Here is a 13,472-nt window from a genome sequence, read left to right as displayed (position 1 = left end):
AGAGGGACAGAATCCTTAGTAAAACCCCAAAGATGACTGGAGAAAAGAGAAAATTTCAGTTCTCACCATTAAAAAGGTATACATTTCCTTGGCTCACCCTAGAGAGGCAAAATTAGCTTTCTGATGCTGGACCTTAAATGTGGAGTCTCAGTATTGCATCTGCCTTTCTAAACCTGAAATGGAGCATGTTCTCCACAATGGTGTCTTAACAGGCAGGTGAGAGCTACAGCCTGTGTGCTTTGTGTATCTTTCACTCCATCTTCACTTTGCCCTGTGCACACATGCAAAACACATTTGTAAAAATGGTGTGGGGGCGGCATCTGACCTCCTGTAACTTCCCAAGGGGGAAGGAGAATCAAGATCAACAGCCCAAGGCTGACTCTGGTGAAGTAGAGGTCAGACACACCTCTTCTCTCCGCCATCTTTACCAACTCTGACACCAATAGTCCCTCCCACAGCACTCTCTACTTCTCTGCTGGGTCCAGTATTATTCATTGCAGTCGCCACACAGAACTCAGACAATACTCACGATTATGGAATTTATTAGGGAAGTAACAGTTACAATTCAGGCTCAGGAACACCGAGGATACAGTTTTTCCATCAGGGCAGCCTCTTCCCAGCCGTGCTTACAGGCATGCCTCTCACTAGCCCTGGACCTCTGCCCAAAGGCACTCAGCTTTTTTTCTTCATGGCCAGGAAGCCCACTGCTGGCATCTACTTGCTGCCAAGTCTCTGCCGAGTCTCTCCTGCCACCACTTCTCACCATCTTCAGGGTTGCTGCTCTCTCTCTCTCTCTCGGTCTCCTGCTTCCAGGATTTTCTCAGCGCAGAGATCCCAGGTCCAAAGGACGTACTGGCTCCTGGCTGTTCTTCCTTGGTGGTGGTTGGATTTTCTCTTTTTCCCGCCTCTAAAAAAAAAAAAAATGCCATCCAGTTGATTCTGACTCGTAGTAACCCTATAGGACAGAGTAGAACTGCCCCATAGGGTTTCCAAGGAGCGGCTGGTGGATTTGAACTGCTGACCTTTGGTTAGTAGCTGAATGCTTAACCACTACACCACCAGGGCTCCAGCCTCTGGGGTGGCTTATTTTAAGCCTAGCAGGATGGCAAAACTGACTAATCTCCTTGGTGGGCTACAGTTACCTCCATCTACACAGTCCCGCCCAGTCACCTGGATGGAACTTACAAGGCCATGACTAGAAAGGACACATAAAAGCAATCCATTACACTGCACACCCAAGCACGCTCACACACATACCTGTAATGTGGACCTAACAGACGAGAAAGTTTTAGGCTTTTCCCAGCGCCGGTCTATGATGACCGTTAGTATTTCTGAATTCTGCGTGCCAGATAATGTACCAGGCACTTTACATATTTTATCTCTTAAACATCACTATAACTCCCTGGGAGTCCCTGAGTGGCACAGACAGTTAAGTGCTTAACTGCTAGCCATAGGTTGGTGGTTCAAACCCACCCAAGCCTCCTTGGAAGACAGGCCTGGCGATCTGCTTCCAAAAGGTCACAGCCTCGAAAGCCCTAAGGAGCAGTTCTACTCTGCACACACAGGGTCGCCGTGAGTCAGAATTGGCTCGACAGCAGCTCACCCCACAACCCGGTGGCCATTATTTACAGATGAGAAAACTGAGACTCAGAGAGGTTAAGAAACTTTCCCAAAGTCACATGGCTGTTAAAGCCGAGACACAAATCCAGGCTCACAGAACCCAAAATTCATACTCGTAACAGCTGTGCTGTATTTCTCATGCTTTGAACTGTGTGTGTGAGAGACAGACAGACACAGAAAGACAGTGCATGCACGTCAGCGCTCAAGAGAGATGCAGCAGAATGTGCTTCTCTGGGTCCCTCTTTAGAATCCCCGCGAAGACTGGAATGGCCTCAATACATCCCCACTGACAGCACAGGAAGGCAGCCTGGCACCTTGTTCAGTGACTGGAGGCACAAATCCTAGCTCAGCTATCTGTCGTTTCCACGCAGTAGATAATCAGTGTTCAGAGAACCGGGAATTTACTGCACTGAATTTTCAGTATTTTTAAATATTCTTTCATGTCCTTTTCAGCAAGTGACCGTCCTTGTTTTTGGATGATCTTTATATTAAAAAGTTGTTGAGCATTGTTCTCAAAACTTGGTATCAATAGGTGCTTCTTCACTCTTTAGTAGCTGACCTTTTAAATAGAAATTCCAGCAGGGTTTATGAGGAGGGTTTCAGAATTTAGGCTGCCTTTGGAGCTCTGGTGGTGCAGTGGTTAAGAGCTTGGCTGCTAGCCAAAAGGTTGGCAGTTCAAATCCACCAGCCATTCCTTGGAAACCCTATGAGGCAGTTCTACCCTGTTCTATAGGGTCGCTATGAGTTGGAATCAACTCAATGGCAATGGGTTTTCCTGTCTGTAAGGAGCCCTCATGGCACAGCTGTTAACTGAAAGGTTGGCAGTTCGAGCCCACCAGCGGCTCCTTGGGGGAAAGACGTGGCAGTCTGCTTCAGTAAAGATTTACAGTCTTGGAAACCCAATGGGGCAGTTCTGTCCTATCGGGTCACTATGAGTCGGAATTGACTTGAAGACAGTGTGTTTTCCTATCTCTAAGGAGCCCTGGTGGCCCAGAAGTTAATGTGCTCGGCTATTAACCAAAAGGTCGGCGGTTCAAACCCACCGGCGGCTGCTCAGGAGAAAGACTTGGCAATCTGCTTTGATAAAGATTCACAGCCTTGGAAACTCTATGAAGCAGTTCTGCTCTGTCCTGTGGGGTCACTATGAGTGGAATCGACTGGATGGTAGTAGGTTTGGTTTGGTCTTGGGTTCCTATCTCTGTTTTCTAGTCTTTGTCATTGCTTCATGCATGACTGCTTTTTGGTATCACTGTGTCTTTAGTGACGATTTTACCCAAAGCATGAATGTGCCGTGACCAAAATAAAGATGAAGATGATGACTTTGCAAAGCATATCAACAAAACCGCTACTCTTATTGCAGGTTGGAGTTCAAGTTTTCACCAAGAGACCTGTGGATGAACAGCAGAGGAATAGTTTTAATCCAGATGATGTTATCAACTGCCTTAAAAAATACCCCAAAGCCCTTGTCAGATATCTGGAGCACCTGGTTATAGACAGAAGACTGCAGGTGGGCACCGCAGACACTCACACCACAGTGTAGGTTGTGATGTCTCAGTAGTCCTTTAAGAGATGGAATTAGACTATAAACATTTGGGCAGATGACTCTCATTTAATGGTTTATGTTCTACGGTCGCTCAGTCTGTACTTGTTGATGGCCTGAGGGAGGACCTTGAGGCTTGGCGAAAGTGTCCTGGGGGAATACGTAGCTTTCATTGGACCCTCCATCTCATCTCCACTCAGCTTATATTTTTCTTGCCTTTTTCTTCTTTGCTATTACCCCTAAAGGCAATGAGAGAAGCTGCGTCTTTTTGTAGGATACTTAAATCCTGTGGCCTCTGCTTCTCAAAATAAGAATCTTCATTTTAAAAACCCTTTTATATTTTCCCCAAAGATTTTAAATTCGTCTTGTCTATTGTGGCTTCTGAGAGGGTTTTGATGCAGGAAGTGTGTGTTGTTAATTGTCTTTGATAATCTGGCTCCATCGCACCTCAGCCCAGTTCCAGCCTCCCTGAGCACTGGCTGATGGGTGAGATCCCCAGGCTGACGGGTGCGATCCCCAGGCTGACGGGTGCCATCCCCAGGCTGACGGGTGCCATCCCCAGGCTGACGGGTGCGACCCCCAGGCTGACGGGTGCGACCCCCAGGCCTGCACATTTGTGAACATTGTTTCTGTACTTGGATTCCCCCCTGTTCTGCAGAAGGAAGAGTATCACACTCACCTGGCTCTCCTGTACCTGGAAGAGGTGCTGCAGCAGAGACCCAGCGCCAACGGCAAGGGTGCAGAAGTGACCGGGACGCAAGCAAAACTACGAAGCCTACTCCAGAAATCCAACTTCTACAGAGTCCACTTCCTAATAGGTGAGGGTCATTTCCGTAGTCTCTCCATGGAGCAGAGATAAACACTTGAGCATAGTTCCATGAACCTCTTTGGACACACAGTCAGCCTTCATGTGGGGTTGCACGAAGCTCCTCATGTTTCCACCCTCTAGAAACGGATTGGACCGTTTAAACTGATGACATAAAAGCTGTCTTGGTAGATACTTGAAGTTTTTTTGTTTGTTTTTTTTTTTTGAAATTTTTGATTTTTTTAGTATCGTGGTAAATATGTAGGTAACATAACACTTGCCATTTCAACAGTCTTCCCACGTACAGTTCAGTGGCTATAACTTCTTTATTCAGTTTTGAAGGGCTGGTGTGATAGTTTCTTTTGAGAACTCCAGTATTTGATCAGTGGCTTTGCCAGCTGGCTCTGGCCCCCAGCTGCCTGCTCCTGGGCTGCAGGAGGCCTGGAGCCTCGAGAGCTATACGCTGAGGAAGGTGGTGCAGGTATCTCAGAGGGGATCCTGGTTTTCATTTCCGCAGGGGTGCAGACATTGCAATTTCTATATTGTATAGAGTGCCACAAAGCATCACATTTACTTGAAACAGGTGGAATTACCGGTCTCCTGCTGTATTTGACAACATAGTATTTCTGGACTTGCACTTACTAGGGTTGGTAACATGTTTTTCTTTAACACCATTTATCACTGTTGTTTTCGTCGCTAACTACATGCCAGGCAGAGTTCAAAATGCTTAGAATGTATTATGATCCTTCACTTCCACGAAAACCATATGAAGTAAGTTCTGTTATTAGCCCCAGTTTCATAGGAGAGTCAGTTGAAGCTTAGAGAGGGTACCCACCTCAACCCAGGTCACCCAGCAGTACAGCCAGGACATGAACTCGGGCTTTGACTATTTCCCATGAACAACATTTCCACCAGAGCTGACGTTCATCTGTGACACTCTCTGCAGCCACACTGGTCACTCACAGCCAGTGTCCATTCCAATGAGTTGGTGCCCATGCTATACTGGTTGTTAAATATTTATTTTTTATCATCACCCCTGGTTTATTTTATACTATATGGTTTTTTATATGGTTTATGGAGCCCTGGTGGTGCAGTGGTTAAGAGCTCAGCTGCTAACCAAAAGTTCAGGAGTTTGAATCCACCAGCTGCTCCTTGGAAACCTTATGGGACCCTATGGGACAGTTCTGCTATATCCTATAGGATCGCTATGAGTTGGAATCAACTCAGTGGCAATGGGTTTTTTTTTTTTTAATATGGTTTACTTTATAAAATCCCTTTATAAAATTTCATGCTAGCCATGAATTTGTGGATCAGTGTTTTCATTCAGCCAACCTTTGTAAGCATGTGTAGCATGTCAGACATGTGTTGTAGGTATAAAGATGAGATTTGGTTCTTATCTTCAGGAGCCTTAGAGGTTAATGGGAATGCAGATTAAGGGCTGGTAGAAGCTCTGCACTGGGTCAGGGGAACAGTGAACCGTGCCTTAGGGTGGATGGAGCAGGGATATCTCCTAGAGGAGTTACTGTGTGAACAGTCACAAAGGAGACATCTGGGCTTGCTGATAAGACCGGGGAGCTTGTAGGAAATGGGGACATCCTCCAAGGCACATGCAAAGAGCACTAGGAACTAAAGAAAACTTCCCACCCCCTGCTAGTTAGGTGACTTGGGAGTATATCAGACCAAGGAGTTGTAATAAGGATTCCTGCCCAGCCTGTCCAGTCACAGTGGCTCTGAGAATCAAATATAAATGAGGTGATAGATGTCAAAGATGTAAATCAGTGTGTCAGTGCAAATTACATAATTACCTTTTCTTAATCATCTTTGCCCTTCTCCCCATGCCTTAAAGACAGCAGCCACGTAGTAATCACTTGTTGACATTTCACCGTGAGAATGACTCTGGTACATACTGCAGCTTCCGTGTCTAGTGCTGCAGGTAACGTGTTGTAGACCCATTTGCTACAAGACAATGACGTGCATCAGAACTGAGAGGCAGCTGGAATGCCTCAGTGAGGCTAAGCTCAAATACAAAATGCCCGTACTTTATTGAGTACCTTAGCCCCTGAAATAGTTGTTGTCCTCAGACTATCCCCTCACAGTAGGGTGCACTCTTATGTTCTATTCCTGTTGTGCAGTGGGGTGGGAAGCAAAGTGAATTTACAGCAAGACACAGCCAACTCAGGGCAGGGCCCTTGTCAGATCGGTTGCTTCCTTTGGGTTATGTTATTTTCCTTATAACATGGAAGCTTAAGTTACAGGAGAAATGAGCCCCTTAGGATAACATAGATACGGATTTAGAATATGAACCCATATTCCCTTCCATGAAATGTATTTTGAGTAGGAATGAAGGGGTTCAGCACACTTTTTGGAGGAAGTGGTATTTGTCTGGATTTAGGCAGAAGATACCGTTTGGGGAAAATAAGAATAACGATGGATTAATTGGAGGCCTGGAGCTATGATACTTGGAGTTTCACCGGGGCCTTCGGGATCATTCGTTTTACTCATTCTCTAGAAATTGGAGAAGATATTTATCCTGAGAGCTGGCTGTATTTACAACAAGAGTCTGCATTGTGTTTTACTAAGGCCCAGGTTCAAAGTATGAAAGCACAAGACAACCTTGACTTAGTCGTCTGGGTGGCCGTATTCAGCAACGTCTAGGTAACCAAATTTGCTTTGCCTTTTCTAAAACTGGAAACCCTGGTGGTGTAGTGGTTAAGAGCACTGACGCCAACCAGAAGGTCAGCAGTTCAAATCCACCAGGTGCTCCTTGGAAACTCTGTGAGGCAGTTCTATTGTGTCCTATAGGGTCGCTATGAGTTTTTTCCCAAAGCTAAAAGCTACAGGAAGGCCAGCGGGCGGTGGACTGGCATGCGAATTGATTCTCCTGTGTTCAGGCTCTGCCTATTTCTAAACAGCAAGTTCTGTTTAACAGATAAGATCCAAGGCACCGGCCTTCACATGGAGAGCGCCATCCTCCACGGGAAGCTGGAGGAGCACGAGAAGGCCCTGCGCATCCTGGTCCAGGAGCTGAAGGACTTCTCGGCGGCGGAGGACTACTGCCTGTGGAGCTCCGAGGGCAGGGGCGACCCCTACCGGCAGCGGCTCTTCCACACGCTGCTGGCCATTTACCTCCGCGCTGAGCCCGCGGACTGTGAGCTGGCCGTGCCCGCCGTGGACCTCCTGAACCACCACGCCGCAGAATTCGACGCCGCCCAAGTCCTGCAGTTGCTGCCCGACACCTGGTCAGTCCAGCTCCTCTGCCCGTTCCTGACCGGAGCCATGAGGCACAGTATCCACACCAAGAGGATGACTCAGGTAGCCCTAGGCTTGGCCAAATCTGAAAACTTAATCTACAAATACGATAAGGTGAGTGCGTGGCCCTTTTGGACAAGCTAGCTCCTTGACCGGTTGACGTTTTGTTGAATGTTGATTTTGTTTATGGAAAAATACACATATACATTTTTTTTTCCTCTATAGCTTTAATAATTCAAATATATGATTTTCCTCACATAGAAGCTGAGGCATATGTTGGGTAGAGTCAAAAGCTGGCTGGCAGGTATACCTTTTCTCCCCTTTCATACACTGATGATCAAGAGAGGGGTGTAAGAAAGGCTAAGGGAAGGCGGTAGTTGCTGTATGCCATCTAGTTGATTCTAACTTATAGAGACCCTATAGGACAGAGTTGAACTGCCCCAGAGGGCTCTCTAGGCTGTAATCTTTACAGGAGCAGACTGCCAGGTCTTTTCTTCCTCACAGCAGCTGGTAGGTTTGAACCACCAACCTTCAGGTAAGCAGACAAGCACTTAACCATTGCGTCACTGGGGCTCCTTCAAGGGAAGGATAGTGTAATAATAACTAATATGAACTGAGTCCATAGTATATGCCAGCCACTTTTCTAGGCACTTTACACGCAAGGTTTAATTTCATCATCACAGAAATTTTAAGTGCTATCTACTATTATTACCTCCATTTCACAGAAGAGGAAACTGAGGCACAGAAAAGTCACACAGTAAATGGAGGAGCCCAGATGTGAATTCCTAACCCATTTAGAGCTCTGCATCCTTGTCTCTAAGCCACATGTTCCCTCTGGAATCTTCTTTCTTGTGAGACCCATACTCCGCATGGCTAGCGGAGTGGTCTTTCCAAAGCCAAAGCTGGAGCCTGATCATATTGGTGTCCCACTTGGAAGCCTGTCTAACTCCTCAGTGCTGAGAATATGCAGTCTAAACACCTTAGACTGATCCTAGCCCATCCTTCACCATCTCTCACTGCATGCCAACACACAGCCTTGCTGTAGCCCCATGGAACCTCCCAGATATGACATGCTATTTCATACCTCCTCGCCCCTGCCGTGTGCTATTCTTTGCCTGTAACAGACTTACCTTTTCCTTTTGCACCTGTGAACACCTGATCCAAACCCAACCTAAGTATTTTTTTCTCTGAAACCTGCTCGTACTCCTTACGCAGAGTTACTCTTCTCTTTTGCCTACTAGTATTTGTTGTAGGCGTTCACGTTTGTCTCCCTCTACTACTAGGCTTTGGATTTATTCATCTCGGTATCCTTAGGGCCAGGCCTGGCATATGGAAGGCATTTCATAAATGTTTGTTGAATGACTGATGAAACTAATGAACGCATGATGAATCCACAAAGTTACTACTCGATCCTACAAATAGACTGACTTGCCTGGATTTACACAAGGAACTTGTACATTGGGACTCTTTAATGTGTAAAACCGAAGTCCTGTTTTTCATACAGGGCTAGATGGAGTTATACCTCATCATGTCAGTTACCTCTAAAGAAATGAAATTACGTGTCCTAGGAGCAGTTACGAGTGAGCCACTAATTGATCATGGGACTTTGAGTCTCTTACCTGTGCCTTGCTCCTTTTGTTTGCAGATAAGAGTGCCAGGGAATTAGATTAATTAAACCCTGGTGGCGTAGTGGTTAAGTGCTACACCAAAAGGTCAGCAGTTCAAATTCACCTTGGAAACTCTATGGGGCAGTTCTACTCTGTCCTGTAGGGTCACCATGAGTCAGAATCGACTCGACGGCATCAGGTTTGTTTTTTTTTGGTTTTATTCAGTTCTAACATTACATGATTTTATTATAAGACTTGCTTAAAAATAACAGAGCTCAGCAAAGGATTGAGAAGAGGGTCTTGGATAGAAGCTTAAGCAATATCTGACTTCTCAGGCAAGCAGCAATCACTTTTGTTAAAAAAAAAAAAAAAAAAAACAGTTTTGCAGCTTTTTTATTCCTCAAAAAAAAAAATTTTTTTTTTTAGTTACTAAAGAGTGGAGCCCTGGTGGCACAGTGGTTAAATGCTCAGCTGCCAAGCAAAGGGTTGGCACTTTGAACCCACCAGCCACTCTGTGGGAGAGAGATGTGGCAGTCTGCTTTTGGAAAAATTACAGCCTTGAAAACCCCATGGGGCAGTTCTGCTCTGTCCAGTAGGGTCACTATGAGTCGAAATCAACAGGTTGGCAACAGGCTCGGATTAGCTACTAAGGATGGTTTTTATTTTCACCCCAAAATGCCTATTATAGTCTGTTCCAGGAAGTGAACATTAAAGCAGTCCTCAACAGTAATCTGTAGGGTAGGGCGTGTCAACTGTGAAAAGCTGGAAAATAGATACTTAAGTTATTACTACGTGTGACATAATTCTTGGTCTTTTGCAGATGACGTTAAAAGGAAGCTCAGTTCAGCTCTCAGACAAAAAGCTTTGCCAGGTGTGCCAAAACCCCTTTTGTGAGCCTGTGTTTGTTAGATATCCAAATGGTGGGCTTGTCCACACCCACTGCGCTGCAAGCAGACACACGAACCCAAACTCACCCAGCCGTGGCAACCGGACTTGAAAAAACCCCACCTGAGGATGTGGGTGGACTCGTAGCTCTTTACCAAGCCTGCTGGTGGCAGAGAGCAACCAAGAGGAAGAGGTTACATCCTGGGTGCTGGGAGACTTCAGTCAATGTGAAATGAGGACTCTTTAACTGCTGACCACTTTATACGAATGTAAATGGAAAATACCTTAAAATACCCAACATAGAGACGTTCAACAGTTAACTTGTCCAGGTACATAGTAATAAAAAAAAAAAGTCTCCTTTGGAAAAAAAAAATGAGCCTTTGCTGTGCTATCCAGACACGTTGGATTCCCCACCACCCCGCCCCCCTGTATTTTGCAACACGAATTTGCACTGAAAACATTTTGCGTCCACGTGGCATGGAGATAAAGCCTCTCTCAACGGGGACTGGCAGGGCACAGAGCCCCGCAGTGGGCAGGTTTCGCTGGAGACATCTTTCCTTCCTATGTCCATGCCCTCTCTGTCCACGCACACAGCCATTTGGTGTGTCCCTGTCCACTCTCCAGGGTTATATAGTGAGCTCTTCCTTTGCCCTTAGAGATGGCTGACCTTAGGGAAAAATTTGTGTTCTTTCTTACTTCCCGTCCATCCCTCAACCCCGGAAAGATTCTGCCTTTTTTACCAAAGCTCTTGCTTTTGGGTAAATTTGTATGCTTCCAGCTGTATAGCAAGTAAAGGCCTATTAGAAACGATAAAGCCTCCCAGAGAGAAGCTGCGTTCACCATTTGGAAGATGACAGCAGTGTCAGGAACAACGCAGTGGCCAAGGCCCAGCTGCGTGTCGTCGCATCTGCTGATTTGAAACCCCACGATCAATATATTTGACTAAAAAAATTTTATTCGCACTTAAATCATATTCACCTGTTTTCTCTGTTCAGAAATTCATCTGTCATAGTCTTTAGAGATATTTTTTTCTCATTAAAATGTGCCTCCTGTTCAGTACTTGGGAAACTAAAAGGGAAGTATTGATGAGCACAAACGAAGCCTTGTTGTCCCGGGAGCCCTTAACCTCACACGCTCAGCAGGGCAGGTGGTGGGGAAAGCTGCCTTTCCACGGGTGATGGAGAAGCTCTTTCCTGACGGCACCGCATGGAAATAGGCTGCCTTACCTCACAGAGTGCTCTGCACGCCTGCCCCCAAGTTACCGATGACAGAAAGACGCCTCTCATTCCTGACGGACTGCGAGTTCATTTCGTGTCTCCGTAACCATTGGTGATAAGCTGAAGCTGTCGTACTTTCACTGCCCTCTTTTGAATTTATTCATCGTGATCATTGATTCTATTAGAAACTAACAATAAAGAAGCTATACCCCGATTGGATTACTTAGAACAGAAGCATTAGCTTATATGTGTGACAAGAAGCGACCCTGGAGAACACCCTCTCTTCTTCAGCCGAAGTCTTAGGTGGAATGAAGAGCTCCTTCCTATCTTTAAGAAAGAATGGGTTTTTTGTTTGTTTGGTTTTTGCCTTTTGTAACTCTTAAATGGGCCAAGAAGCAAAGCATCAATGCATTGTTAGGGGAATTGACACCATTCTTTCCTATGTCTCCATTACCTAAAGAAGAAATGATTACAGAATTCTCCTTGTAGCTCAACTGTGTGCTTTGTAAACTGGTATGAATTTGAAGCCTGGTTTTACACCGTGGATGACTGTGTCACAGAGTGGTCATATGATAACGTCACATCTGTTATCATTACAACTTGTGAATTTGAGTTTATTATAACTTGTGAGTTGGAATTTGGTAACTCAAAGATAAGTTACCTTTTTATGCAACATTGCACTTTTAAAAGCACTGTTTCTCTACACGCGAAATGGGTAAAAGCTAGAAAAAAGCCTTGTGATTGCTCATCCCTAACTTGAGGACACCATTCTCATTTTTCTCTGAACATCGATCAATGTTTTGAAATGTTTATGTTTTAAAATAATGAGAACTAAAGTAGAACAGTTTTCCGTCTCCACTGCACTATTTAACACAAGCAGAATTCTGTGACAATGTGCAGAATTGTCTCGTATGTTAAAAATCAGACTTTCTATAATCAACCGTTCTGTAACTTCCACAAAGCCCTTTTCTCAAATAATATTTTTAAAAGAAATATATGGTTCTTTCCAACAGACCTGCTGTTTTGTGACTGTGCTGTTGAATAAAGCAATTAGAACCATCACTCGGCCCCTTTTCTCCTCATTAGGTTCAGTGTAACCATTCTAGTTAAACAGCATGAACTAAACTCGGTTTACATTAATGTTCTCTGGGCAATAGTATTTAATTTTATGAACTGTTTATCTGCTGTTGCCTATCAAGTATTAATGTAAAAGTGTCATGTAGGTTGTAGAACATTGGGTCTGAACTTGGCTGAAAAACTCCTGCTGACACCTTTATAAAATGTATGTGCTGACTTCAAGATTGGAGGGAGACACAGGTGGTCACAGTGCTGCGCGTTACATAGTTAGGATAGTCTTTGCTTTGTGCTCGCTCTCCTGTGGGAACTCTGTCCTTGCAACCTTATTCTATTCTCCTGATTGAGTCCCAAATACCCAAAATGTACAAATGTAAACTTGTTGATTTTATTAAAATTCTTTTAATTCTTTGTTCTTTCTGTACTATTTTTTTTGGGGGGGGGCAGCACAGGAGTTTATTAGGGAGACTTATATACGAGTCAAATCCTGGGTGGCCACAAAACCAAGTGGATCTCCGCACTCTGCAGGGGGAGGGTGGAGGTTTTATAGCAGTGGTAGACAGTAGTGGCTACATACCAGGTACTTACGTAAGGATGACTTGGCAAACTGTAGTGAACTAGCAGACCACGTGAGGATGTGCACATTCAGCCTCGCAAAGCCTGTTTTCCATTTGGTCTGCCCCTCAAGGCTGGCTTCCTGTACATTCCCCTCTACACCCCTCCCTTTTTTTTTTTGATAAAAATGAACTTGGTGAAGGAATGGTTTCCATTCACATGGCACCTACATGCTGGTCTAAGGAGCTGTATAACTTAGTTGTCTGTCTTTCTCATTCCCTCCCAGCACCTGTAGAGGACTTGGATTTGTCATCCCTTAAGTCCTTTGTTACGGCTTTCCTAAATTTTAACCTGTTCACGTCTTAATTTATCTGTTACATATTCTTAAGATGCTTTGTTAAATTCTTGTTGAGATATTTAACATGAGATTTCTGGTTACTTCTTATGTCACCTTTTAACCAAATGCTCTTAAATAAGCTTGTTGCTCTTGGGTTTCTAATTCTGAACATATTCAAGGAATGTAATGATTTTTAATGTCACCTTTAAAATTTTACTCTGTTTCTTAGTACCTTGTTCATAGCAGGTCTTTGACAAAACCTTGTTGAATGGATTTCACAGTACTTTCACATGTTCTTTCATTCTAGGTGCTATACTTGTTAGGTGCCATTGAGTCGATTTTCAACTCATAGTGACCCCATTTGAAACAGTAGAACTACCCGTAGGGTTTTCTAAGCTGTGATCTTTATGCGGGAGTCCTGGTGGTGCAGTGGTTAAGAGCTATGGCTGCTAACCAAAAATTCAGCCGTTTGGATCCACCAGCCCACTCCTTGGAAACCCTGTGGGGCAGTTCTTCTCTGCCCTGTTGGGTCGCTCTGAGTTAGAATCAGCCTGATGGCAATGGGTTTTTTGGGGTTTTTTAC

The 13,472-nt window shown here is 44.8% G+C and overlaps 1 protein-coding gene across 3 annotated transcripts in view; it reads left to right on the top strand.

Moving 5' to 3' along the window:
- Positions 1 to 11,124, top strand: part of TGFBRAP1 (transforming growth factor beta receptor associated protein 1) — a 68,290-nt gene extending 57,166 nt beyond the window's left edge. For all 3 annotated transcript variants that reach the window (XM_064268578.1, XM_003413611.4, XM_064268577.1), the window contains exons 9-12: positions 2,981 to 3,127; positions 3,819 to 3,978; positions 6,895 to 7,328; positions 9,642 to 11,124. In XM_064268578.1, the coding sequence (XP_064124648.1) occupies positions 2,981 to 3,127; positions 3,819 to 3,978; positions 6,895 to 7,328; positions 9,642 to 9,818 (918 nt within the window). In that variant the 3' untranslated portion in view covers positions 9,819 to 11,124. The remainder of the gene's footprint in view (positions 1 to 2,980; positions 3,128 to 3,818; positions 3,979 to 6,894; positions 7,329 to 9,641) is intronic.
- The last annotated feature ends 2,348 nt before the right edge of the window (positions 11,125 to 13,472 follow it).

Source organism: Loxodonta africana, chromosome 15 (assembly GCF_030014295.1).
Source record: "Loxodonta africana isolate mLoxAfr1 chromosome 15, mLoxAfr1.hap2, whole genome shotgun sequence".
NCBI classification, from domain to species: domain Eukaryota; kingdom Metazoa; phylum Chordata; class Mammalia; order Proboscidea; family Elephantidae; genus Loxodonta; species Loxodonta africana.
The sequence above is the reverse complement of the archived record's forward strand: the minus strand, read 5'-3'. Positions and strand labels throughout refer to the sequence as shown.